General features: G+C 41.5%; 2 protein-coding genes across 6 annotated transcripts in view; one reads left to right on the top strand and one right to left on the bottom strand.

The window, feature by feature from the left end:
• The window catches only part of KDM1B (lysine demethylase 1B), a 44,060-nt gene extending 31,679 nt beyond the window's left edge, over nt 1-12,381 (bottom strand). Inside the window, exons 1-9 of the mRNA XM_050941580.1 lie at nt 12,281-12,381; nt 11,721-11,785; nt 8,925-9,027; nt 6,906-7,030; nt 5,093-5,182; nt 3,777-3,888; nt 2,739-2,855; nt 1,419-1,457; nt 55-259 (exon numbers count right to left, since the gene is read on the bottom strand). Of these exons, the coding sequence (XP_050797537.1) occupies nt 55-259; nt 1,419-1,457; nt 2,739-2,855; nt 3,777-3,888; nt 5,093-5,182; nt 6,906-7,030; nt 8,925-9,014 (778 nt within the window). The 5' untranslated portion in view covers nt 9,015-9,027; nt 11,721-11,785; nt 12,281-12,381. The remainder of the gene's footprint in view (nt 1-54; nt 260-1,418; nt 1,458-2,738; nt 2,856-3,776; nt 3,889-5,092; nt 5,183-6,905; nt 7,031-8,924; nt 9,028-11,720; nt 11,786-12,280) is intronic.
• TPMT (thiopurine S-methyltransferase) overlaps nt 1-25,732 on the top strand; it is a 270,354-nt gene that overhangs the window by 239,467 nt on the left and 5,155 nt on the right. For 3 of the 5 annotated variants that reach the window (XM_050941661.1, XM_050941660.1, XM_050941659.1), the window contains 5 exons: nt 14,423-14,637; nt 16,285-16,377; nt 17,979-18,111; nt 19,257-19,309; nt 25,430-25,504. In XM_050941661.1, coding sequence (XP_050797618.1) covers nt 14,498-14,637; nt 16,285-16,377; nt 17,979-18,111; nt 19,257-19,309; nt 25,430-25,504 — 494 coding nt within the window. In that variant the 5' untranslated portion in view covers nt 14,423-14,497. The other 2 variants (XM_050941657.1, XM_050941658.1) reach the window with 2 other exon arrangements.

The following is a 25,732-nucleotide window of genomic DNA, read 5'->3' as shown; positions in this document are numbered from 1 at the left end:
CCCAGTACAATGAAGTTTGATAATCCCTGAAACAGACACAGAAACAGGCCTTACCAGCTAGCGTAGGTGCACTCCTTATGTGCTCTAACTTCACAGCGTTGGATTCACCAAGTAATCGGTTAGTGCTGGTACAGGAGGGACTCATGCCTACGCAGTCTGGATAGTACGCAGAGAGAAAAGGAGCTGCCACACTATCTTTAAGCAAAGGAGGGAGGATGAGCATGGAGTACCACCAATGGTCTGAAACTTCAGCAACTCTCTGGATGAAGGAGAGAAGGCAGAAGAGAACAAGCCTCAATACTCTGAACCAATTTGTCCATTTTACCCCTCAAAACTCAGATCTGAGAGCACTAAAAGCACCAGCCCCAAAGACAAAACAGTTTAAATCACCCAGACATTTTTCTTCCCTCTCTCTCCCTCCTGTGCCTGACTTAGAAAGCCTGAACTGTTGCCACACGCAGCAGAAATGAAGCTGCCAAGAGCCACAAACACAGCATCCATTTTGCAAGCTAAAAAAGAAAAAAAAAATGAGAAATACCTCATCACCTCGTCCAGACTAGGCATTTTTAATAGTTTCTGATTCAAAACAGCTGAATTTAGCTGTCTTAAGAGGCTTATGGCAATACATAATTGATCAGTTTCATTTACATTCTTCCCTCCCTGCAACAATGAATCTAGTCTTGCAGATCTATAGTTACAATGCAAAACAAATACATATCAAAAAGCTTAAATATACAGACAAGGTCACACAAGTGTTAACAAGAATTAACCTAAACAAATTGTGTGGCATAAAGGAACTGTTCATACACTTGCCAACTTCAGTTTATTGCACATGATGTTGTGCAGAGAAGCTGCAATGCACTGTCATGCCATTCATAATGGCATCCCAGTCTAACCAAAATATAATGCCACACTTCAAAATAGTCAAACCTTTGTAATAATTAGGAAAAAATAGTTTATTTCTTCACATACTTAGGGAGACAGTTTATGAAACAGGCCACCAGCCTGAAAGAAAATGGAGATCCCCCAAAAAACCCAGGGCATTTTCTGTCCAAATCTGGATGTTAGTGCAGGCAATGTATGCCATTTTTGCCTGATCAGACCCTAGAATAAGGAGTAGATCTAGAATCAGGGCCTCAAGTCAGAGACTATGAGAACCACACGAACATGTATACTAAGAGGGAAGAAAGATTAGAAGGTTGAAGGGTCAGCCCTTCCCCATTATCATAATAGATCCTCCTCCAGATGAGGCATATGCAATCTCAGTTCCTGAGACTGAAACGCACACATGCCAAAAGAGGACGCTACAGTTGTGATCTCTGGCTAAGAAAGGGAAAAAACACACCTACCCCATTCCCATGTTTTAATCCCATTTTTACACTATAGAGCAAATGAACAGCCATGTACAGGCAACTCACCAGATCCTCGGGCATGGAACACTGGTCCGAGCCCTCAATCTAAAACAGAAATTTGACTATCTAAAGCCACACAAGAATATTACATAAAAGAAGCAATCAGACTCTGGTACAACTCCTTTCAACTTAAAAATGTATTTTAAAAAAACAGTGCTTTATTTTAATCTTTCATAGCACAGATAATTACCATATGGCAGTATTTTGGTTTTGTTTGTTTTTTTTTACAGTACATATTAAAAAATACTAAAAAGCCAAACACGGCAGATAAAGTTCCTGGCTGATTGAACTGAATGGCCTTGGCTATCTAATGATCTCACATTAACATATACCTAGCTGGAGGACTGAGTGGAAACGGAAAGGCGTTTCGGCTTACACTGTATTTCAGTGCTCAGCAATCCAGGTACTTGCCTCTTCACATATGTATGTATCTGCAGCATTGTACAAACATTCAATAAAATCATTTCCTGTGCATACACAGTATACTACTTTCATATGCATACTAAAGGCTCTTGTACTCAATGAGAAATATGTCAATAGCAAGTTAATTGGTTGTTTGAATAGCAATTTCAGAGATATCTAAAAGTGTCTTAGCAGGTGAAAAAAGTGTTTCATGTTAAAATTCCACAAAACAAAACAAAAAACAGCCAGATGTAATTTTATCAGATATTCCAGGAAGATTCCATGAGTAAATTATCTTGATCAAAGAATTAAAGGGTGAACTACTGGCCCCACTGACATCAGTAGCGCCAGAATTTCACCTTAAATGTCTGAAAGCAGACTCGCAACAAAAGTCCTTCCTCAACCATAATGCTAGTACTGCTAGTAAGATACTACAATGACTTCTAGGAGTTTACTATCTTCCTCTTAAATCTGAATCCTTTCATTTCAGTTGTCCAGTACAGATGCACATTAAAAAACTAAAAAAAAAAAAAGAGCCACTGGACATTTCAGATGTTTTGACTAGTTAAAAAAAAAAAAAAAAAAAAAGAAAAACACAAACCAAAAAAGGATATTGGAAAGGCACACACATTTTGGAAGCAGCGACTTTCATGGAGACTGATCTCTTAGCATTTTGAAGCTTGATTTTACAAGTAATTGCATGGGCATTTCTACAAATGATGTTTTGGATATTGCACTTTCATCACTCTCCTGAGGGAAACATTTAAATTGCTGTAGAATACAAACTATACAGCTCCTAAGATATTCAACTCATCATTCTAACAAGTATAAACGTTAAAAGAAAAAAAAAAGCATAGTTAATGACTATAATGAAAGAACCACCTTAACTGCAGCTTAAGTAGGGGCAAACAGTGTTGCTGTTACCTTAGTAGAATTGTTCAGTTTCATACCACATCGGTACGTTTTTGCTATCTGCGATGTCAGCTGGATTTCCTTAGTCAGCTGACGCCATTTCCCACACTCTGGTTTTGTGCACTGCACCTAGAAGTGAAAAACAAACATATTTTAACTTGAGCTTGATCTATAATCCGAGTCAATTACATGATGCAACAAACACCAGCAAAGGAACGTAATAGGAAATCTATTTTGGGACCATAACTAATGCGTAGGTAAGAAGGAAGATGCAAAGGAGTTCTTAAATACATTATTCACATAAAGTGAAATTCATCCTCATGCAGAGAACCAGTACAAGAGTTATGCACAGTTTAAGCCTACTTACTCCCTATGTGTTTATGCAGATGGCAAGGACAAGGCCTATCAGTCACCTAAGACCACAGCGTGTAAATAAGACTTAAGCTGCGCATAGACTTTCTGCTGGTGTTCTGCATGAGGATGAATTTCACTGATAGGACTTAATTCTACGATGTATTGAGCACACAATTCCCACTTATTTCATTGGGGTTTGAAAGTAAGCAGTACGTCTCAGGATTAAATCTATATTGTTCATTGCTTCCTGAACTCTCCCTTCCATTCCACCCCCCTCCAATGAAGGTATACTCCCTTCCCATTCATTTTACTCACCCTCTGTTCCCTTATGGCTGGTTTTCTCCCTCTCTCTCCGTTTTCCCTAGTGTTACCATCCTCTTCGCCATCACCACCTGCCCACTCCGGACATCTGCTTCCATCTGAACTACATCCTAAATGCTTCCTGCTGCCTCAATAATTAGACTAAGAAACAGAGTATTGCACAGAGAGCACTTAGCCAAGGATTGCAAAAGATTTCTGACAGTGGTGAAACTGATCAGGATTATTATCTGGAGTCTGCCTTATCCCGCCTTCCTAATACCAGAAATCCCCCTAGAGTCCCAGAGCAGAACCTGCTACTTGATCTTCAAACACTATAAACTGTTCAAAAACATACACACACCCACACCCACACACACACCCCACTATATTCCTTACCCAGTAAGGAAGCTGTTGATCAGCCATGAAAGCTTTAGGACTGGGCTCACTTTTACCATTACTGGTCCAAATCCTTTTCCAAGCAGTGTATTTCTCATAACCATCTTTATGACTAAGAAGAAAGTTAAAGTAAATGGCAAGCAGTTAGCAAGTGGGCTGGTCCAGTCTATTTTAAAGAACAAATACTCATTCCAAAAAATCATGTTTAAAAAGAGAGAGACAAACACACACAAGGCTGAGGATAGCACTCTTTAAAGAAGCAAATGTGATAGCAATCAGGGAAGTGTGTAGGCCTACATTTCCTTTCAATAATAAATACAAGGGCTAATATGCAACATCAAGGTGAACTACAGCTCAGCACATAACTGCCATGTTAGTCTTTCTAGTCAGTAAACTTCAAGCATCAAATTATTTCACTGATTTGGGATACTTTGAATCTGAAAGGCACTTTGTAAAACCAAATTCCTACCACCTTCATCTAGATTTACTCCAAGTATATTTACTTAAGTTAAAATTGGGCTTGCTTATAATTAGGCTTGGCAGAATTCAAGTCTATTATTTTATTTTTATTTTTTTTTGTAATTTTGACAGATAATATCAATGTTTATTAAGTACTTTTTTCTACTTTTATTAGTTTAAATTTTCACAGTTGTGGGAAATTATAGGAGGGCCAGACAATAATTAATTAATGACAGCAGATACTGAGATTCAAAAAAGTTAAAGCTTTATAACTTGACGATTTGTGTTTTAACAGCTCATGTCAAAATATACAAAGTAAATATTCTTTAAATCAAACTCTAACAAGTTCTCAAGCAGCATGTGTCTTACTTTGCCTATCTGTAAATTTTGATGCTCATTGACGGAAACAGTTTTTCATCGATTTGTGTGTGTATAGTGAAATTGACATTTACTAACATTTACCAATAAAAATCTAATTCTTCGAAGACTACAATGTACCTTTAAAAATAAGGACGTTTTTGAGTTATTTTCCAAAAGAACAGCTCACAACTCATTACTTGTTGATTCTATTCTGTTAATTTACACTCTTTTCAAAAAGCCCTGAACACTTTTTTAACAAGTCACAGAAGAACTGACATGTAGCTCAGATTGCCACTCTTTGGTTGATGGAAGGCCCACACATCAGCTGCAGTTTGTGCAACTTACACTCAGCAGTCTCTAAGTCTCACTTCAAAATAAAGTCAGTAGAGAGGAGAAAGTTTAAAATATTTGTTTCAATAAATGAGACTTCACATTTTTAATATCCAGTCAATCTCTCCAGGACCTCTGTAAACAAGACATGGTCTCAGTAAGTATACCTGCGATAATAGTGATCAAAACACTCATTGCAGAAATGTTCCCCACAAGACAGATGATACCATCTAGATGTGTAGCCATTTTTAGCACACCTACAACACAAGAAAACATGTACACTGCATTATGACACTTAAAAAAAAAATCCCATGGACTTTGCTTCATTTTAAAATTTAAAGAAATGTTAAGGTCAGGGCATGGGAGAAGAGAGTCTGATACTCCATTGTTTCTCCACTATTTGTACAGTGCTTTGCAGAATGAGCACTGGCCTCTAAGCACTACAGTAACCAAAGTAGGAATAATAAAAATAATTAAAAAATAATTTTAACTGTATCAAAGATCTCATATTTCATCACGAGCAATACAAGAAGCAAAGGTGGCAAAATGTATGTCATGTACTGCTCTGAGATTGCAGCAGCTTCTCTTCACTATGGTCAATTGGACATGCCCTGAGCCAGATCTCAGAGGAGGTTGCTGGATATTGATAATTATGACTCTTATTTATACCGTGTCAACACACATTTACCTACACACAGGAAAACACAGTCCCAGCCTCAAAGAGCTTATAATTATAAAAAAAAGCAAAGCATGGGACATTTTCTTCTCAAATTCATAGGCTGATTAAACCATAAATATAGAACAACTCGCTGCTAGGTCTAGGTATATGAAATATCTATTGTCCAATTATTTTCAATTATATAAAATTACTGACTTGGTTGCTATTTTAACCGAAAACAAAAATCTATATAAATTACACATTGCAAGTGTTCATTCTCTTTTATTGTCACATATATATAAGGATTACATTCATTAGACAAAGCAATTAATCCTGCATGCCTTATTCAAGCAACAAACCAGTAAAGTCAATTAAATATTCCTCTAAAATTAAAATTATGTGGTGGCAAAGCACAATGGTGCCTGAGCGGGCTAGCCATGAAATGACCTGATTTCCAATAAATGATCATATGGAAGAATTTTTAAAAAATAACACCAACACAATAAGACTTAAAAATGATTAAAATGTCTTAATTGCCTGCTGAATACCAACATTTAAAATCACTTCCCATGGTTTCCTGGGTATCAAAAGTCCCATATGCCATGTATTCAGTTGCCAAAACTTCCAGCTTTCCTATGACAACTTTTATAATGCAGAAATTCCCTCTCAATATAAAAAGATGCAATGCATACACAATTTAAAACTTGGAGGCAGCATAAAATAATTGTATATCATAGCCAAATTAATAGCACAACATTAGACTGAGAGGGGACATTGCCACATACATTTAGAGTAACATGCTGCATATTATAAACCCTGCCGATACAGTAATGCTTTACTTCGCATACCTCTAAATTCAGAATGTTAAAATAAAAAAGTACTCATATAAAAGCTGAACAGGAAGTTGGTCCTGAGTGAAAACAGGATGTTATAATGCAAATAGTTTTTAAGGCTTCAGAGCCAATCTTGCAGACTCATCATATCAACCAGAGATTACAGAACACTACAACAATACAGAAGTAGTAGAGGATAGTATATGATGGTTTCATTTTGTGTTTTGAGGGAAGCTCTTCTGTGTATGTTTCATAAATACGCCTTTAATTTCACAAAAAACAAAATTTGTGCCAGGGAACAGTGCATTGACAACCCTTATCCTTGAGAAACGTTATTGGCAATACACTGCAAAAAGTCATCTGTAAGAGATGCTGTTTGCGATGATTCACTAGCACTACAACCAGCATTACACTAGTACCTCTCACTTTTGCCTGTAGATTTAAGAGATTTTGTCAAAAACATAGGTATGTAAATACAGAAAGACAAACCTTTCAGCAGCACTTGCAAAGCAAACAGGACATGTTGCAGTGCACCCTGCTTTTTCACATTTTCTATATTTCTTCTCTGATGCGTCATCATCATCCTCTGCCGCTTCAGCCGCCTTCTTCTTCACCTAATAAAGAATAGTTAGAATTGAACTCTCATGGGATATGTCACTGGAAATGACAATGGCGCTGAATTTTCTACAGTGCAACACCCAAAGATTCCTTTGTTTCATAATTCAGAGCACGGCAATGAATGGCTAAAATAATATAAATCAGATCTTTAGAATCCATAGCAGCGTAGGACAACTTGACAACTGTCAAGGAAGGTCACTTTTAAAGATCCAACAATCTTAGCAACGTCTATTTAAGTGAAAGGCTTCTTGATTTAGTCTTTTAACTGACACCCTTAAAGAATTGATAAAGTAAGGCTTCCAGTTTAAAATTAATATTTACATTCCTTTGGATCCCAGTGTTTCTAGCACCATCACTCCAATCTCTCATTAAAATTCTTTTGTTGCACAAAGCCAATCAATGTTAATATACATTATTAAAGAGAGTGTCATCGGCTCCTAAAATTTATAAATTAATTTTTAAAACAACAAAACTCCAATACAGAACCATCCTCCTGGTCACTCTGGGCATTGTGTGTCCAATTTATATGGTCTGTCTAGGCCTCAATCCTGCCACCTTCTCTGTATGGATGTACTCCAAAGACTCACTGACTTTATTTTCAAAATACAGCCAGCAATTATTCAAACAGCTTTACTACAAGTGGATAAATTCAAAATGGTCTGACCCACCCCCTCCTACCCTCCCCCATGGAGGTGGAGCCCATTGCAACATCAGGGCCTTTGCCTAAATTACACCTTTGTCTTATCCAATACTTTATAAGAGCCCCCTTCCTGTCTTTTTCTGGAGTTGTAAAATGTTCTCACCTTCTCTTTGGACTGTCATAACTGTCCTACTCAGATCTGAACCTTAGAGTTCAGAACATGAGAAGCTAGCATGCAACCTCCAAACTTAATTACCAGCTTGGATCTGATATTGCTGCCACCAGCCAGAATTCCAGTGTCTGGCTCACTCGGGTCTCCCCAAAACCTTCCCTGGGGAATCCCCAAGACTCAGATGCCCTGAGTCTCACCACAAAGGGAAATAACCCACTTCCCTTCTCCCTCTTCCCCTCCAGGTGTTCCCTCCCTGGGTTCCTGGAGAGATATACAGATTCAAGCTCCGTGAATCCTCCTCCCAGATTTCCTCGCCCTGGGTACTCTAGGAGATTCCCTGCTTAAAGTCCTTGAAACACAAGTACCGAGAGATCAAATCTCTCTCCCCCCTGCAAAGTCAGGCTTAGTAAATCTAACACAAAGAGATTTTCCCCCTCCCTTCATTTCTTAGCCTTAACCAGTGAAAAACACTCCAACAGATCTTAAAAAGAAAGCTTTATATAAAAAGGAAAGAAAAAGGACATAAAATTGGTCTCTGTATCAAGGTGACAATATACAGGGTCAATTGCTTAAAGGAAAAAATGAATAAACAGCCTTATCCAAAAAGAATACAATTCAACACATTCCAGCAACTACACACATGTAAATACAAAAAAATATATATATAAACCTATTGTCATACTATCCTTGTACTTACAACTTGGAAACAGAATAGAAAACTTGGAGATAGAGAGATCACTCCCAGAGCCGAGAGGGTCACGGAACCAAGACAAAGAACAAAGAACTCTCACCCAAAACTTCCCTCCACCCAGAATTGAAAAAGTCTTGTTTCCTGATTGGTCCTCTGGTCAGGTGTTTGGTTCCCTCTGTTAACCCTTTACAGGTAAAAGAACATTAACCCTTAGCTATCTGTTTATGACATGGACACTTCCAAATACTTCTCCTCTGTTTGTGGTAACTGGGTGTAACCCTTTCAGGCAGTACAGCGGAGTCCTATTATAATAAATGTTAAAGAAATACATACTCCAATAATCAATTATATGTAGTTTTAAATATATAATTTTTAACACTTACGTACCTGTCTCCCAGAACTCCTCAAAGGAAGGTTATCTGGAGACTGGTCCAAAGAGGATGACTTTTTTTTTGTTCGTATCCTTCCAGTTGACATTGTCTTATAGGATCTGCAAAATGAAGTCAGAAGGTTGTTAAGTAACATTACAAAATGTTTGAGAGAGTGAACTAATTTGATATTACATGAACATTCACCATCACCACCACCACCACCACCTTGGTCAGAGCTAGTCAGTCAAGCTAAATTCAGTCATATCCATTAAAGTGAGTGGGCAGAAAAGAGGAACAGTAACTTTATTTTAAACTAAGCTCAATGTGAACGTGTAAGAGCAGATCCTCAAATAGTGTAAATCAGCAGAGGGATGGTCTTACTTAGGCATTACTTAATCCTACTTCAGCACAGGGGGATTGACTAGATGACCTGTTGAGGTCCTTTCCAGCCCTTCATTTCTATAGCTGTATTGATTTCATTGGACGTAAGGTGATTTGCACCACCTGAAGACTTAGCTGATAATTATAGTTCAAAAAGTGAATAAGCATAAGCTCATAATGCAAGCCTTATATTGTTACTCTCAGTGACACTGGTACTACCTATTGATTTATGGGGAGGGCTGAGGAATTTGGATTACATAGCAACTTTTAACAATGTATTTGAACTCTTATTTAATCTAAAGTCAAAGAAAAATTAAATGTATTCCAAGATTTGCACATCTTCCTATGAATGTACTTGTTCATTTACAGTCTAGACAACTGTAGTTGCATTGTAATTATATGTAGTTATGATACTTCATAATTTACCAGTAAATGTATTGTAGCATACATTATAAAGATAATAGTTGTGGAAGTACAGAAAGAACTGACAGGGATTTGTAGGGGATCTTCATGCATGACAGTCTCTGTTAGCAAGAGTTAGACTAGCTGGAACCCTAATAACGCAAGATTTGTAAAAGCAAAAATTGTGTAAGGCAAGTAAAAAAGAACTGTGTGAGAAGTTGTTTTTCGACCTTGTATAAATAATACAATATAGACTGGCATCTGTTAAGTGATAAAAACAAGATATCAGGATGACCGATGTATAAACAAAATGCAGCTGTTGCTTATTATTGTCTGTAACAAAAGTATAAATGCTTGCTGTAATTGTTTACCTGTTGAGAGACCTGTCTAGGAAGGAAAAACCCTATGTCCTAATGCACTCTCTCCCTGTTGTAGCTGCTAAACAGAATAAAGTATCTAGCTTTGCTGCACCCAAACAAAAAGCAAGAACTAAGTTTTTCTCCGACAATTTGGGGGCTCGTCCGCGATGGCAACGCCTACTGAGACACAGGCAGCTGCTACAGATCATTCCCCTTTGAACCCCATGGAGCCACAAGAGAGGTATGAGACCTTTTGAAATCTCTATTGGGGTGTCGAAGGAGGACTATCTGTGGGGCCTTCTGTCCCTGTTGGGCTTACGCCATCTGAACTTATTGACTGTGCAGCAAGATCAGATGCAGAGTGGTATTGGGAAATGGTTTTGCCACCTCCAGCAAGGTTAGGTTGAAGCAGTACTGGGGAACTGCTTGGTTGGCCAATAAGGTTAATGCATAGGGAACTGCATGAGGTATGCACCGGTGCTGAGGGGTTTTTACCGCCTCTAAAGGGGTTGTTATACCGCCTCATAGTATTGAGTCCAGATGTAAAGTACAAATGCATCGTGGTATATGAAAATAAAGGCCTTGGTGTGTGTGTGTGTGTGTGTACACCAGTGTGAGTGATTGTTACTGCAAGACGCCCAAAGTACTCTGCGAAGCAAAAGCTCAGTGACCAAGACTACTCTAACGCAAGCCCGGTACCTAGAGTATTTTAAAAGGTCCGACCCACGGTGGGCTGACTCAGCCTGGCATCGTCCAGCGAGAAAGCTACTTGGGTCTAGGAGCGTGTGAACCCATCTTCCCTTCCCCTTTCCTTTCTGTGTGGGCTACTAACAGTCTGATCATTTCACTGAATGCAATCAAAGTAAGCGACGCAGTCTCCCTAAAACTAGCCGACGCTCTTTGCTGAAGGAAAATGTAGAAGGGTTGTGACCATCCTCGTTAGCCTCTCCTGTGTAAGTACCCTGTAGAAAAAATCCTTAGTTTATGTGCCTCTAGCGCAGACAGGGCATCCTCCCTGTGTGTGTGTGTGTGTGGAAAATGGGTGGAAAACGGTCTAAACATTCCACTTCACCCCCTAAGAGTACCCTAGCATATTTCATGTACGTACATTACGGTCCAACAACCTGCAGGTATTTAAAGAATTGAAATCTTTACACGAGTAAAAATTCAGCTAAACAATGCCCACTAAAATGTACCTTCAACCTAAATAAAATCATACATCTCAAAAAAGCTTTTAATCATCAAAAAGCCTCTGACATAGTGTGAGCAATTTGTCTATTAAAAAAAGAAAAGAGTTAATTTGAAATTCAGCTTGGCCCAAAGATAGAGAAAGTTGCTCTGCGTTCAAGGTCAAAAATCAACACAGACCATGCTAAGTACAAAAAAAACTGCTTTTGGCCCCAGCTGGCTATAAAAAAAAATATAAACAAAGGCAATACAAGTTACAAAACTAAAATTACATTTGCAAAGCTTAACTGTCCAATGAAATCCAACAGTGTGCCTTTGTAACCCCAGGGTCACCACTAGAGCTGGGGATAGCCAGGTTGAGGTTTCTCTGCTAAATCTTGGGGTCCCACAGGCTCCAAAAGAATCTGGAAGCTACAGAGCACAGGTGGGAACTGCAAGAAGAGAAATCTATATATGCTCTGCAGGAGCTGGTTTCTGCTCACCTTGGATCCAAATCACCCAGGAGCTGGATATTAAACTAATGTGTCCAAAGCACTTCCAACCAGAGCTGCAATAAAGAGAAACCATGATAAGGTCAAGCGATAAACCCTCCCTGGCAATAATCCCTGTTGCACTCTGGAGACCAGCCTGCCGACACCTGCTCACCCCTAGCGCGGTGCTCCCACACAGACACTCCCTACTCCCCACAGAAACACTCCTTCCCACGGCCTGCCAGGTAGGAAGGCAGCAGACTCCCAGATACACCTCCCTCCTTACCCTTCCCCCCGCGCCAGATAAAAATCCCAGAGATCCTACCCCCAAAATAACCCCCGGGGAGCCCCAAATCCCCGATCCCAAGAGCGCGCCTAAGCTCCCACGCGCACAGACCCTCCGCCCAAAGGAAAAGGTTCCTTAGGGACCCCCCAGAAGAAAGACCCGCTCGGGGGCTGCCGGGTCCGCTTTGTGCGGCGCTGTCATCACATCCCCGCCCCGGGCGGCCGCAGCACCAGCCGCGCCGCCTTCCCCGGGGAAAGGAGGCAGCTGCCCGGCCAGGGGCACTCACCGCAGGACGCCGCCGCTCCCACCATCCTCCTCCCGGGGCGGCCGCCGCTCACCTCTCACCCCCGCCCGCCGCCGCCGCTTCCGCTCTGCTCGGCGCGTAGCGTGCGGGGCAGGGGGAGGAGACAGCGGGTTCCTCCCCCCGCGGCCAGGGCCGGCTGAACTCGTGAGACTGGAGGCGGCTTGTCCGGCTGGGGGCTTCCCGGGCCGCGCCCAGGTCAGCGCGGGGCTCTCACCCGCTCGCGCCCTAGGAGTCCGGGCGTGGAGCGCTGGGGGCTCGGCCGGGAGAGGGGGGCCGGGGCTTTGGCGCTGGGAGACGGAAAGACGCTGCGGGGGGCGGGCTCCTGCCCCACGGAGCCAGAGGGGGCTGACTGAGCGCCAACAGCTCGGGTCCGACTTCACACGGGGGGCGCTGGTAGCATGTCTGGCTCCGCAGCCTGGCCCCGCTTACAGAAAAGAGTCTGTGGGGTTCGCTTGGGTGCTCTGCAGCCTCCATTGTCCTGGCACTAGCTGTCCCCTGGCGTGCTCCTGTTCTGCTGTTTAATCCTCAATATACCGACAAGCCACTAAAGCCCTGATCCTGCAAACGCTTGAGCGGCTGCTTTATTTTAGACAGGAGAGTAAATTTCCTGTCCTTGCCGTCCATCACGGCACTGTTTGGGCTTTAAATTAAGCATGAACATGTTTGCAGCATCGGGGACCAGGTGAGGTGTGGAGAAATCGCATTGTTCTAAGGCATTAAAAGAGGCTGGAGTGCTTTAGAGGAGCCAAATTAACTGGTTGTGTAACCTCATAGTCTCGTAGTGTTGTACAATATACGTTTCTCAGCTCAGTCTCTCTTCCTCCTCCTCCTGCTGCTTTGTTTTATTTTATTTCTGTTCTTTTTTGACTGCTTTATTTCCTTGGATGCTGCCCCCTCCCGGGAAAAAAGTAGGTTAATGAAATTGCTGACTGAAATAAAAATCAAGAAAAATTACTAGTAAATTTCCATTGTGAGATGGTCACTTACTCACATGTGGTATTTTGGATCACTCTTTGGGCAATTAATTATTTAACTGCTTGTTTATAAGATTGCTACAATCCGGAACTACCATTTGCTGTTCAGTTTTTTGTTGTTGGGTTTTTTTTAAAGAAAAAAATCAAAACTGATTTTTCCTTCTCACTAAAAAGTAATTTAAAAATAGATGTTATTTTTCTCTGAAACCTTATGTTATTAATTTCATGACCTTTGTATATTTTAAGCTTTCAACATTAATATTGCATTAAATATGATTTTGCTTGTTAATTTATTTGGCATATGATGTCAGCAAGCTATTAAATCTCTGTTTTGAGGAACAGAGCAGGGAAGGAGGACATTGTAGCTGTGCTTTGGAGAGGAAGCTATCAGTGTAAAAGTATCTCCCTCTCTCCCCCCAATGAGGGAAATGGGTGAATGTCCCCTTTTTAATAGTAACCCCCCATTTAAATAGAGCTGTTTCCTACAGAGCCTTGTCCAGCAAACTGAAATTAAGTACAGTTTGAGAAACTTCTGGGACCACACTTAGAAAAAGGAGAAAAATTGAGAAGAGCAGCCCTGCTATAAGGCTTTCTATTCTTTATAATGATTTCCCTAAACCTAATGGTTTCCACATTTCTGAAAGCTGACCTCCCTTTCAGGAAAATGGAAGCCATTCTTGACCCCCTTCAGTCCCACCAGCGTTGTGAAAAGACAATTTAAAAATAAGCTGTGGGAATTTATCTTCAGACATTTCAACCAACCCCAATTAAATCCTTGTGTATTTCTTTGGAATCTCATTGCTACTGTGTTATACAGCACATGAATGGAACATAAGGGTAATGCATACAATGGTATGTAAAGATTTGTTTAAGAATATAGAACAAAATTCCTTAAACATCTACCCATGCAGGAATTCTGGATCGTCCCATAGATGATATCTGCTCAAAATAATGTCATCTGAGGTGACAGAAATATTGTCAATAGGTTAGGACCCACATTTAAATTCTGTTAATAAATTAAAGCAAACCTGATATGAATAAAAAAAATTAATGATCTTTTAAAATGCCAGTGTTTAAAAGTGTTTTTATTCAGACACAATTCCAATTGAAGCTAATAATAGCAATTAATGAAAGTTCTCCCTGACTGCAGGATCAGGACTTCTATGCACTGGTTGGAGAATATATATTTTTACCCTCTGCACAGACAACATAAGTATACAAGACCATGGAAAGCTTTACAGATGTACCAAGAATAAAAGAAAGCTCTGATATTGGGCAACAACAGGACAGAGTAGTGACTGAAGAGGAATGGCTGCAGAAATGGAAAACGAGACAAATTGGATTTCATAAGGAGCAAGGACATCCGTATGTAACTCTTTCTTCTACCTAAGCTGTAATGAATGATAATGGAATAATTTGACTTTCATAAGGCCCATCATAAAAATGCGGCCTGGGTACAAACATCAAAGTGTTTTGTACTAGCCTTGTTCAGAGCTTCTCTAATTATGGTTGTTTAAGCTGCTATCAAAAGGATAATGGAGAGATGGTAAGATCACCTTGCTTGTCAAACTTTTACATCTTAAATGAGATCTTTAGGCACCGAAACTTATATATGGTGTGTGTGTTTTCTGATGTGAAACACTTCTACAGTTAAATACAAGAAATAAATAGTGTAGAGTAAATTCAGATGTTTTGTGTTCATTCTGTTTTAATAATCTAAGGTAGCCCTTTCAGAGGTGGGGAATTCTTTTGCCTGAGCAGTAGGCTGTGCCCATTTATAACGATAATTGAATTTACATTGTTTTGTTTCATTAAATGTCTATTAAAAAGTGGATGTTGTATTGTAAATTAATGGAGACAGTTTGAAACACCACAAGTATAATACACTTGGGGTTGAATGAAAAGAACAGGAGTACTTGTGGTACCTTAGAGACTAACATTTATTTAAGCATAAGCTTTCATGGGCTACAGCCCACTTCATCGGATGCATGCAGTGGAAAATACAGTAGGAAGATACATATATATATATATATATATATATATATGCACAGAGAACATGAATCAATGGGTGTTACCATACACACTCTAACGAGAGTGATCAGTTAAGGTGAGCTATTAATAATCTCTGAAAGTTCAGCCCCCAAGAATGACTACAGTAGAGAGGTTATCAGTAGAAAGAGGACCCCCAAGGTGAATAATAGTCTGCATAGTGCTCTTTCTAAAATAATTCCTTTTTTTAGCAATCAAACAACAATACACACACTGCAATCTGTTAAAGGAGAGAGAGACCAATACAAAACACATAGTATTTGCATTACTAACACCATGCCTTGTGGAAAAACCTGAAGTGCTAGTCGTCATCTTCATCCTCACCGCCACCAGTGGTCATCATCCTGGTTTCTCCCCCCCATCCAAGGCATGTAGGCCACAATGCAGCTTCTATAATCAGTTGTGCTGATGTCCATTGGGATTCATACATATTTATGATGGTTTTAGGAGCCCCTTTCCTTATTTGACTTTCCATACCTCACTACTTCTGGGGTGTTGCATTTTCCATAAGCTAACTTGTTAGTTCTCCTTATACTCATTGACGTTTACGTCACCTTATCACCATAGTAACAGAAAGTCTCTTAACATTTCACCCAGGCTGCCAGTGGTCATCTTGCAATATCTACTGAGCTGTCATAGACGTTTTTATCCAAACTCAGCATTTCTTTTAAAAAATCAGCGTATCACAAACATAGACACAAGCTCAGCAAGTTTATTTGTAGCTTACTTAGCTCCATGATAAAGGTAAGTTAGCATAACTTATCCTAAAGCCTAATTTGGCTAAACTAAATATTTTACAGCCAAAGGCCTGTAGGCCTTATGTTTACATCATTAATTAATACTTGTATTTATAGCCTATAAAGGTGAAATATCTTATACCTTTTATCCTCAGCAATGCTGGCTTTTCAGCAATGAACATGAAACAATTCCAATATTAAATAGTTATTTCTTTTTCTTCTGCAGGATTTTAAGGAAGTATCTGGATGTTCTTCTTAATGGCAGGAATGGACTCAGGATATTTTTTCCGCTTTGTGGCAAAGCAGTAGAAATGAAATGGTAAAAAAACAGCCCTTAGGAGTAGAAATCTTCTAAGTTATTTTTCTTGGAAAACATACTATCCTGCCTACATATCTGTAAATAAGTGAATATAATAGTTATTTCTCTATTTTCACTATAAAATATGGTTCCTTTGCTTTTACACGCTCACTAGAGATTTTAAAAGAAGGCAGCATTTAATTCTTCCAGGTTTTCCAGTGATGAAGAATAGTAACAAACATTCTGCAAATATTCATGTAGGAAAAATAACAGCTGTATAAAAATTTAATGTCTACAAAAGCAGTTAGGTTACAAAAGAGTAAACTGTTTAAGATTTTTGGTATGGTAAGTTGATTGAGAGCTAGAAAAGTTTGACAGGCACCTATTATCCAAATAGGGAGAGTGGGCACCAATGAGCTTCAAGGAAAATGACTTGTTAAGAAGCCCAGCACCTTGTATCCTGGCTGCTAGGAAGTGGGAGGATGCCGGGATTCCTACCAGAGTATGTACTGTCTTCTGATTAGTAGATGTTTGTTTAACTTTAAACTTTTCAATCTCTGGGGACTAGGAGGGAGGAGAAGCTCTGTCTTTGCTTACTTCCATCACACCCTTCTCCCCACCCCCCCAAAAAAAAAGATTGGGAGAGGGGAGTGTCTCTGCTACTACTCTGTACCAAGGTAGCCTCTTGGTTAGTAGCAATGTGAAAAGAATGTGATTCTTATCAGTTTAACTGTTGCACAGAGTTCCGCGCAGTGAATCTGACCAGTATGTTGTTAATTTCATTTTGCTTTTGTTTGGCAAAGCCAGGCAGCAGCATAGGTCTTGAGCTATATATCTTGAGACGCAAGAGAACAGTATAGTAGTAGTAATGTGTAAAGTGTAGTAATGCTGAGTCATTCAGGCATGCAGCAGAAGATTGCTCTTTATCTAAAAACTCATGTCAAGTATTAATATGGATCATGGTTACTAGAGATTTCACTTCTATCACTTGGCTTGGGTTGGCATCCATCTTCAGTTCAAATTTGGAAAATTTTCTTCATAACCATGAAATGAAAGCCTAAGTGTTTGAGAAAGTGATGGTCTAGCTCCTCATGCTTGCCAGAGAAAGTTTTTTACTATTCAACAGCGTCTGAGGTTTTCAAACCTTGATGTTGTAATAACTTTAACAGAATGTGAAATCTCTATCAAACACTTTATCCACTGGGTGACTGAATCCTTCAGTCATCCACCCTGGGAGGGAAGTATTATTATTCGTCATTGTAGGGCCCCCATATTTTCCATTAATAACCAATTGCACGTAAAGCTTATCAAGTTCACACGAAGTGCATTCCTTAGTTCATATCAAGATCTACTCAATTAACCATGTAAAATTGCATTAAAATCAGGTACTGTGTTTTTTCCAATAAAGCGTGAAAACTCCAAGATTAAAAATACCTAGATAATACCTATCTGAAAAGAGACGGGATTCTGAAAAAACTGCTGTAATAAACCACTGTTCTGTAGGAGAAGACACATGTACCAAAGCCCCTCTTGAGGTAGAGAATGGAGGAATATAAATCAAAATTATGTAATAAGAACTATGAATCACAAGTAAACATGAAAACTTTTGTTGCTGTGCGTAGGTTAGCTGACATGGGACACTATGTAGTTGGTGTGGAACTCAGCGAATGTGCACTGAAGGAATTTTTCACAGAACACGATCTTTCTTATTCTGAAGAAACAATCCCAGGGATTTCTGGAGCCAAAGTTTTTAAGGTTTGTTTTGTGCTTGCATAGTCAAATATTTTTGTATACTTAATGATGCATTTCAGGGGTAGCTAAGCAGGCCAAACCATTCTTTAGCCATTTAGAGCTTCTTTGCCTTGACTTTCAGCTTTCACCTGTTTTAAAGAGGATTCAGAGAGAGAAGCATTGAAGTTAAATTTTATATTGGGTAATTATTCTCAAGCTGTTATTTAGTTTGGCCCTCATTCAGCAAGACATTTAAGTGCCTAACTTTAAACACTTTGAAGTCAATGGGACAACTCACATGCTTAAAATTAGACACTTGCTTAAATGCCCTAATGAATCAGTAATATGCAGTGGTGGTGTAGCCATGTTGGTCCCAGGAGATTAGAGAGAGATGGGAGGTAATATCTTTTAGTGGACTAACTTAATGGATATTGAGGTAATATCTTTTAGTGGACCAACTTCTGTTGTTGAGAAAGACAAGCTTTCGAGCTACTCAGAGCTCTTTTTCAGGTCTGGGAAAGGTACTCCCAGGTATGGCTACACTTGAAACTTCAAAGCGCTGCTGCGCGAGTGTGGTCGCCGCGCCACTGCACGTACTCCACATCCTCTACGGGTGTAGCTTGCAGCGCTGGGAGCTGTGCTCCCAGCGCTGCAGCACTGTTTACATTGAGGCTTTACAGCACTGTATCTTGCAGTGCTCAGGGAAGTGTTTTTTCACACCCCAGAGCGCGAAAGTTGCAGCGTTGTGAAGTGCCAGTGTAGCCATGGCCCCAGTGTCACAGCTAAATACAAGATCAAATAGATAGATTAGCATAAGTAATTAGCACATCATCTAAGGGACCAGTCAAGGTGAAGTGGCCTGTTAACACACCTGTAGTGGTAGGACAAAAAGGAGGGTTAGTGATTACAGATTGTTGTAACAAGCCATAAATCTAGTGTCTTTAGTAAAAGATATTACCTCACCCACCTTTTCTCTCTCTTGGAACATTTAAGCCCATGCCACATGACAGTGGTGAAGCAGCAGTCACAGGGCCTTGAGATACATCAATAAGGAAAAAGTGAAAGAACATTCCTACTAATTCCTCCCCTACTTAGGTTTTTTATTTTAAAATATATCTATATTAAAATATGTAGTTCACTAAAAGCTGTTTCCCTGCTTTTCATTGTAGAGTACCTCTGGGAACATTTCTCTGTACTGTTGCAGTATCTATGATTTGTCCAGGTAGGAATGAACAGCATTTCTTGACAATCACATTTTTAACAAATATTGTTAGGTTATGTGTTGTCTGAACTAGCCAAAAACATTTGAGAAGTACAGACCAAATTATAAGAAGCACTGAGCATCTGCAACTCTGACTGTTGTCTGTCACAGGCTAACATCTCCAGGTTGCCCCTTAGGGGTGAGAGCAGGCACCTTGCTTACGTTCTGTGTTCTACAGACAGCCACAACCCTGTGGTACAGGGTACAGAGTACAGCCCTGCAGCTGTGCCTTGTATGAATCTACCCCCTTTCAGGAGCTATAAAGCAGTCCATACAAAAGGAAAATACTTCCTTGATCCCTCCTCCCCCTTCATTGTGCAAGAGAGAAGGAAGTAATCTCTCAAGCCTTACAGGCATCCTTGGTTCCTTAATGCAAGTAAAGGTTAGGGCTTACTCATGATGGAATTGTAATAAAGATAACCAGCCCAGGCCATCTGCTTCTCCAGAGGGCTCGGCAGGCAGCATATGAAAGCCACAGTGAGTGCTACAGGACTCCCAGTCTGGGAGCTCTGAACCCTGGCTCTGCTTGCCACCTCTACTGCACTGATTTCCTCCCTTTTAAGGGCCTGCCTCTAGGCCTGACCCACCTCACAGGTGTGAGAGGGTTGGGGCTGATTGTGACCGTAGGATTTCCTTAACTTTGCCCTGTCAGTGGGAGTGGGGCATGTCATCTGCCCTACCATGCTATTGTGTGGGAGATGCAGTTATTCAGCATCTCTCAGAATCAAGCCCTGCCTGCTTGCTACTGACTGGGCTCAGTCTCTGATAATGCTGAATGCTCTCAGTACCCAGAACAGTCAATGGGCCAGATTTACCAGTCTATTAAGGGTGCTTTGCACCTGATTTCTTGCACAGAACTGCCAGATCCAGCCAGTGGAGGCTTTCCTTCATGCCAGTGAATTATTGGGTCATACAAAGCCACCTGTGCCACTTTCCAGACTCTAGCATAGGGAGAGATACAAAGGAATCTTAAAACCACCTTCCTTGCCTCTGATCATGTGCTGAATACAGTTCAGTCAGATCAGAAAATCTGTCCAATAGGGAGTTAAGGGCACTCAGCATCTGCAGGATAGTCCAGTCTTGCAGTTCTTGTTTAGATGAAACTCCCTCTAGGCTTGGTTAGTTTTATCTCAATATGAACCACAGGAGCAGGCTGTTAATATGAACAGTATTGACCCATAGCTTTACAGAACTATTAGAAAAATCAATCATTTATCTTTGTAAATGATAAGCGTGTTAGAGCTAGTAGAGAGAAGGCATCATTTATAGACTTGGAGACTGGAATGTGGTGTTGGCTCTAAGATATTTTATATTTTGGGTAAAATATCCAAAGTTATTAACATAACAGATGGTCACTAAACCTTTTGCTGACTTAGCTGATTCTCTTTTGTTTGTGTAATTAAGCTGGCCTTGCAAGAATGAAAGTTTTAATATAAAAAAAAATCTCTGTTCCTTCCAAAGTGACAACGTAGAAAAAGATTTAGGCAATGTTGCTGCTTGCACAACAGGCACCTTCAAAACCTTTTAGCTATCATTGTATGCGCAGCCAGGAAATGTTCAAGCTTATTGTCAGCAATTTTTTAAAAGGTTAATGATTTTTAAATATGGTTGTAAGTAACATGGCAAAATGTATAACCTCCATCATACCAATATGGAATTATATTTCAGAGTAAAACAAAATATGTAACACGTTAGCAGTGCTGTCAGTGGGACTCACTAGACCAAGGAGTGAGGAGATGTGGTCTGTTATCGATGGAGGACAAAATAAACTGGAGTCACATGCACATGTTGTGAATTTTTCTCTACATTCCTGTTTTGTTTTGTTTTTTAATAAGACGCTCTTATGCAATGTTCTAAAAGAGTGGTGAAAGTGTGAACATCTTTCTGTCAATACAACTGGAAGACTCCTTTGAGTATAGAAATGCATCAATACTATTGTGGCTTCTGTCCACACACAATATGGGTAATACTCAGTTAGTAACTCTGGCAGTTAAACTTATTTCACGCTTGCCTCAGCTGGCCTGTGATCAGTCACTTTTGTTCTAAATTCAGAACATAATTTGGGCAGGGGAACCTAGATGTGTTCATGCCCTGTGTCAGAATGAGACAATTCAGATTTTTTTTTGCTAGTTAATGAGTAACAGGAATTATTACTCTTTGCAGGAATGCTGTGTTGTATCTAAAGCAGTTAAACTAAGCAATCAATTGTGGCTCATAACAATGCTGAGTGCTATAATCTATATACTTACTAAACACACCCATGGGGCCTAGTCCCAAGCTCTGATTCAGGCAAATACTGCCTTAAATCAATGGGATTTTTGCTTGAGCGTAATCTTCAGTATTGGGTCTAAAGACAATATTTAAACCAGGGATGGCCGAGGAATCACATCTGGCCTGCCACATCATTTTATTTGGCCCATCACAGGACACCTTAGGGCAGGAGATCCAGCAGAGACAAGGGCAGGAAGAGGGCAAGGCATCATTGAGGAGGGTTCCATAACATAACATTGGGGCAAGAACAGTGGGCTGAAGCGAGGCGCTAGGCCCAGCCCTGTGGGACGGGAGCATCCTCTGCCAGGGTGAGTGGAGGGCAGGCTCGCTCTCCAACCCACCCTCGTGGGGCCTCTCACCACACAGGGGCAGGACCCTACCTCACAACCACCCGAACCCTTGTGTCACATGCCTCCAGAAACAGGGCCTGACCTGACTCTTCTCACCCATCTTCCCCCTCCCCACTTCACAGCTCCCAGGGGCAGCGCAGGACACGACACACACACCTGTGTCACATACCCCATCTTCCCAAAGGGTTTTAGTGGTTTTTATGGCCTTCTACTGCCTTAAAGTTGCCCATCCCTGATATAAACGATTGTTTTATTTATTATCATTTGTATTACAGTAGTGCCTAGAAATCGCAACCAAGATCAGGGCCCTTGCACAGCTAGGTGCTGTACAAACACAGTGGGAAACAGCACCTTCCCCAAAGAGTTTACTGTCTAAGAGACAGTACAGTGAAGAGGTGGGAGGAAAAACAGAAGCACAGGGAGGTGAAGTGGCTTCCTCAAAGCCATACCGCAGGCCAGTGGCAAAGATGGAAATGGAACCCAAATCTCATTAATCCAAATCTAGGATTGTGTTCACGAGACTGTCTCCTTCCCCAATCCCCAACTTAAATTGGCGGCTCATAAATATCATGTCTTGGTTGTGAGATGTTCTATTTAAAAGCCAATTGTAAGTGCATGTAGAAGGCAAAGTGGTGTGATCTCCTCTCCTTGCAGACCTTTAAAAGAAAACAAGCTTTTAGAATGTTTCATGTGTCGTTGCATCAGACAGAGAAATACAGGACAAGGTTACAGATCAGAAGTCAAAAACTTGATGATGACATTGCGATTAAAACAACAACAGAAGAAACTGTGATTTTTGGTGTTGGTGGACTCTGAAATGAAGCCCAGTATCAGGTGGAAAGTGCTGCACAATTTCAGGACACCACATATTTTTGTTTTAAGGCAAATTTATTTTAAACTCTTCTTTGGAATTATGTCACTTACTCCATTGTTACACAGCACGCTAAATCACAGTTTTCATATTTACCTGAAGGAAAACTTACCTCATGTCACCCTGCTAATTCCCACCAGCAACTAATGAGGACAGTTCTCTTTAGCAGTAGACTTTATCAAACTGAATTTGGCTGCCAATGCCACAACAGCCAACACAACTAGGGACAAAATTAGTCCTGATCAATTTGTTGGATTAAAGCAAGCAGCAATGAGTCTTCACTTTCTCAAGTGAAAAGATACCTCGGAATAAACCTCTGGGGCATATGTTTGGGTCTTGATTCTGAGTTGCAAGTGAGCCAGGGGTGAAAGTAACTTAAAGGACTTACTGGTACTCCGGAGTCCTTATGAGGGGCGGTGCCTCAACTGGAAGAGGCGTGGCCTTTAAATCCCCAGACTCTTTAAATCACCCCCGGGAACCCCAAAGCTAGGGGTGATTTAAAGGGCTTGGGGCTCCAGCTGCCTTACCGCAGCGCAGCCCCAGGCACTTTAAATCATCATCGGAGCCTGGGGGCTCCCAGCTGCCACCCCAGGCTCTGATGGAGCTTTAAAGGACCCCTGGGCTCAACTGCAGACGCAGCAGCCCGGAGCCCATGCTCTTTAAATCACCACTGGAGCCCCAGTGCTCCTACCCTAGGAGTCCAGCAACCGGACTCTGGTGGTGATTTAAAAGGCCCCGGAGGTAGCAGCAGTGGGAGCCCTTTAAATCCTTCAAAAGACACCAACTGGGCAGGATTTTTTTAGTTCCTTCTCAGTTGCGTGAAACTAGTCCCTAGATTGCTGGGGAGGGGGGAGGACCCAAACACCTATGAAACATTTAAAGATTTTCACTCAAAAACCATCCCTACAGCTATTGAGAGCAAACACCTTGCACTTTCTGGAGTTCTGAAATTTCCTATATTTCAAATTGCCTTGTGCTGCCCTGCCAACCGGTCCCCCTGCCCCGCTGTGCCTCCAACAGTGCCCTGCCAACCAGCCCCCCTGCCCCGCACCTCCAACAGTGCCCCGCCAGCCAGTCACCCCTGCCCCGCCGCGCCTCCAACAGCGCCCCGCCAGGCGGTCACCCCTGCCCCGCGTCCCCAGCAGGGCCCAGCCAGGCGGTCACCCCTGCCCCGCGCCCCCAGCAGCATCCCGCCAGCCGGTCACACCTGCCCCGCACCCCCAGCAGCGCCCCGCCAGGTGGTCACCCCTGCCCCGTGCCTCCAGCAGCGCCCCGCCAGCCGGTCCCCCTGCCCCAACCCTTTAAATAGCTGCCAGGGCCCTGCTGCCGCCTCCTCAGGGATCTGGCAGCAGGGCTTGGGGATAATTTAAAGGGCTGGGGCTCCAGCCACTTGTGGAGAGCTGCAGGGGGCATAGGGTAGGAGGACCAGCTGCTGGGGCGCTGCTGGGGCTGCGGGGCAGGGGTGATCGGCTGGTGGGGCGCTACTGGAGGCGTGGGGCAGGGGGACTGGCTGGCAGGGTGCTGCTGTGGGTGCGAGGTAGGGGGTACCAGCTGGTGAGGCGCTGTTGGAGGCACGGGATAAAGGGACCGGTTGGCAGGGCAGCACAGGGCAATTTGAAATATAGGAAATTTCAGAACTCTAGAAAGTGGAAGGTGTTTCCTCTCAATAGCTATAGGGATGGTTTTTGAGTGAAAATCTTTAAATGTTTCATAGATGTTTGGGTCCTCTTTCTGCCGCACACCCCCAGCAATCTAGGGACTAGTTTCATGCAGTTGAAAAGGAACTGCAAAAATCCTGCCCAGTCAGTCGTTTTTGAGCGATTTAAAGGGGCCTCAAGCCCTTTAAATGGCTGCCTGGGGGAAGCTGATCTGCCCCGGTAGAGTGCACCGGCTCTTGCTGGTATGCCAGGGCGCACTGGCTTGCTTTCACCTCTGAGGTGAGCTGAGCTTAGTGCACATTGAGGAGAATGGAGGGAACTGCTTTGAGCCACCTCAGTGACTCTCTTGGATCTGGAAGTGCCCAAGGATTGTTGCAGTCCTTGGCATAGATTAGTGGTATTCCCAGAGTTTCTGTAAATTATGACTGCCTGAAACTGCCTTATAACCAAGAACAGCGGTGCTCAAACTAGATCTCTTCTTACCCTGGCACACCCTTGCCAAAGGGCAACAGAATCATTCCACCATTTCTGTGCCACCAGAGAAGGCCTTTACACAGGAAATGTTTTCCTTGAGGCCCATTTCAAAGTGTTCTATAGCAGGAGTAGGCAGCCTATGGCACATGGCACTCTCTGTCTGGGTCATGGCCACCAGTCCGGGGGGCTCTGCATTTTAATTTAATTTTAAGTGAAGCTTCTTAAACGTTTTAAAAACTTTATTTACTTTACATACAACAATAGTTTAGCTATATATTATAGACTTAGAGGAAGAGACTTTCTAAAAATGTTAAAATGTATTACTGCTCTATGTATATGCACAGCCTATCAGAGGTTTTTCACTTCTTTTTCATAAGTATCTCAGTCAAATTATAAAAAACAAGATCATTTTAGTTTTTAATATTAAATCTTTTTTTCCACCACCCCGTATTTGTAGCACAATTGTTGGCAGGTTTGATGGGATTTGGGACAGAGGATCTCTAGTAGCCATTAATCCATGTGATAGAGAACAGTAAGTAATGTATTTATTTTATAACTGTTTTCTTTCTGATATGTTGTGAAAGCCTAGCTTCCTGGCACTGACTAATCAGCCATTCCTCGCTTAGCTTAAACCCTGAGTAATCCAAGCCAGTCCTTCTTTGCCACATGTGGCAAATAGAGTTACTGAACACTGCATTCTGAAACACAGTTTCCTTCCGGAAATGGTCTCACCAATGCAAACAATACCATTGGCATAAGG

Source organism: Gopherus flavomarginatus, chromosome 2, assembly GCF_025201925.1.
Source record: "Gopherus flavomarginatus isolate rGopFla2 chromosome 2, rGopFla2.mat.asm, whole genome shotgun sequence".
Taxonomy (NCBI): Eukaryota; Metazoa; Chordata; order Testudines; family Testudinidae; genus Gopherus; species Gopherus flavomarginatus.
The sequence above is the reverse complement of the archived record's forward strand: the minus strand, read 5'-3'. Positions and strand labels throughout refer to the sequence as shown.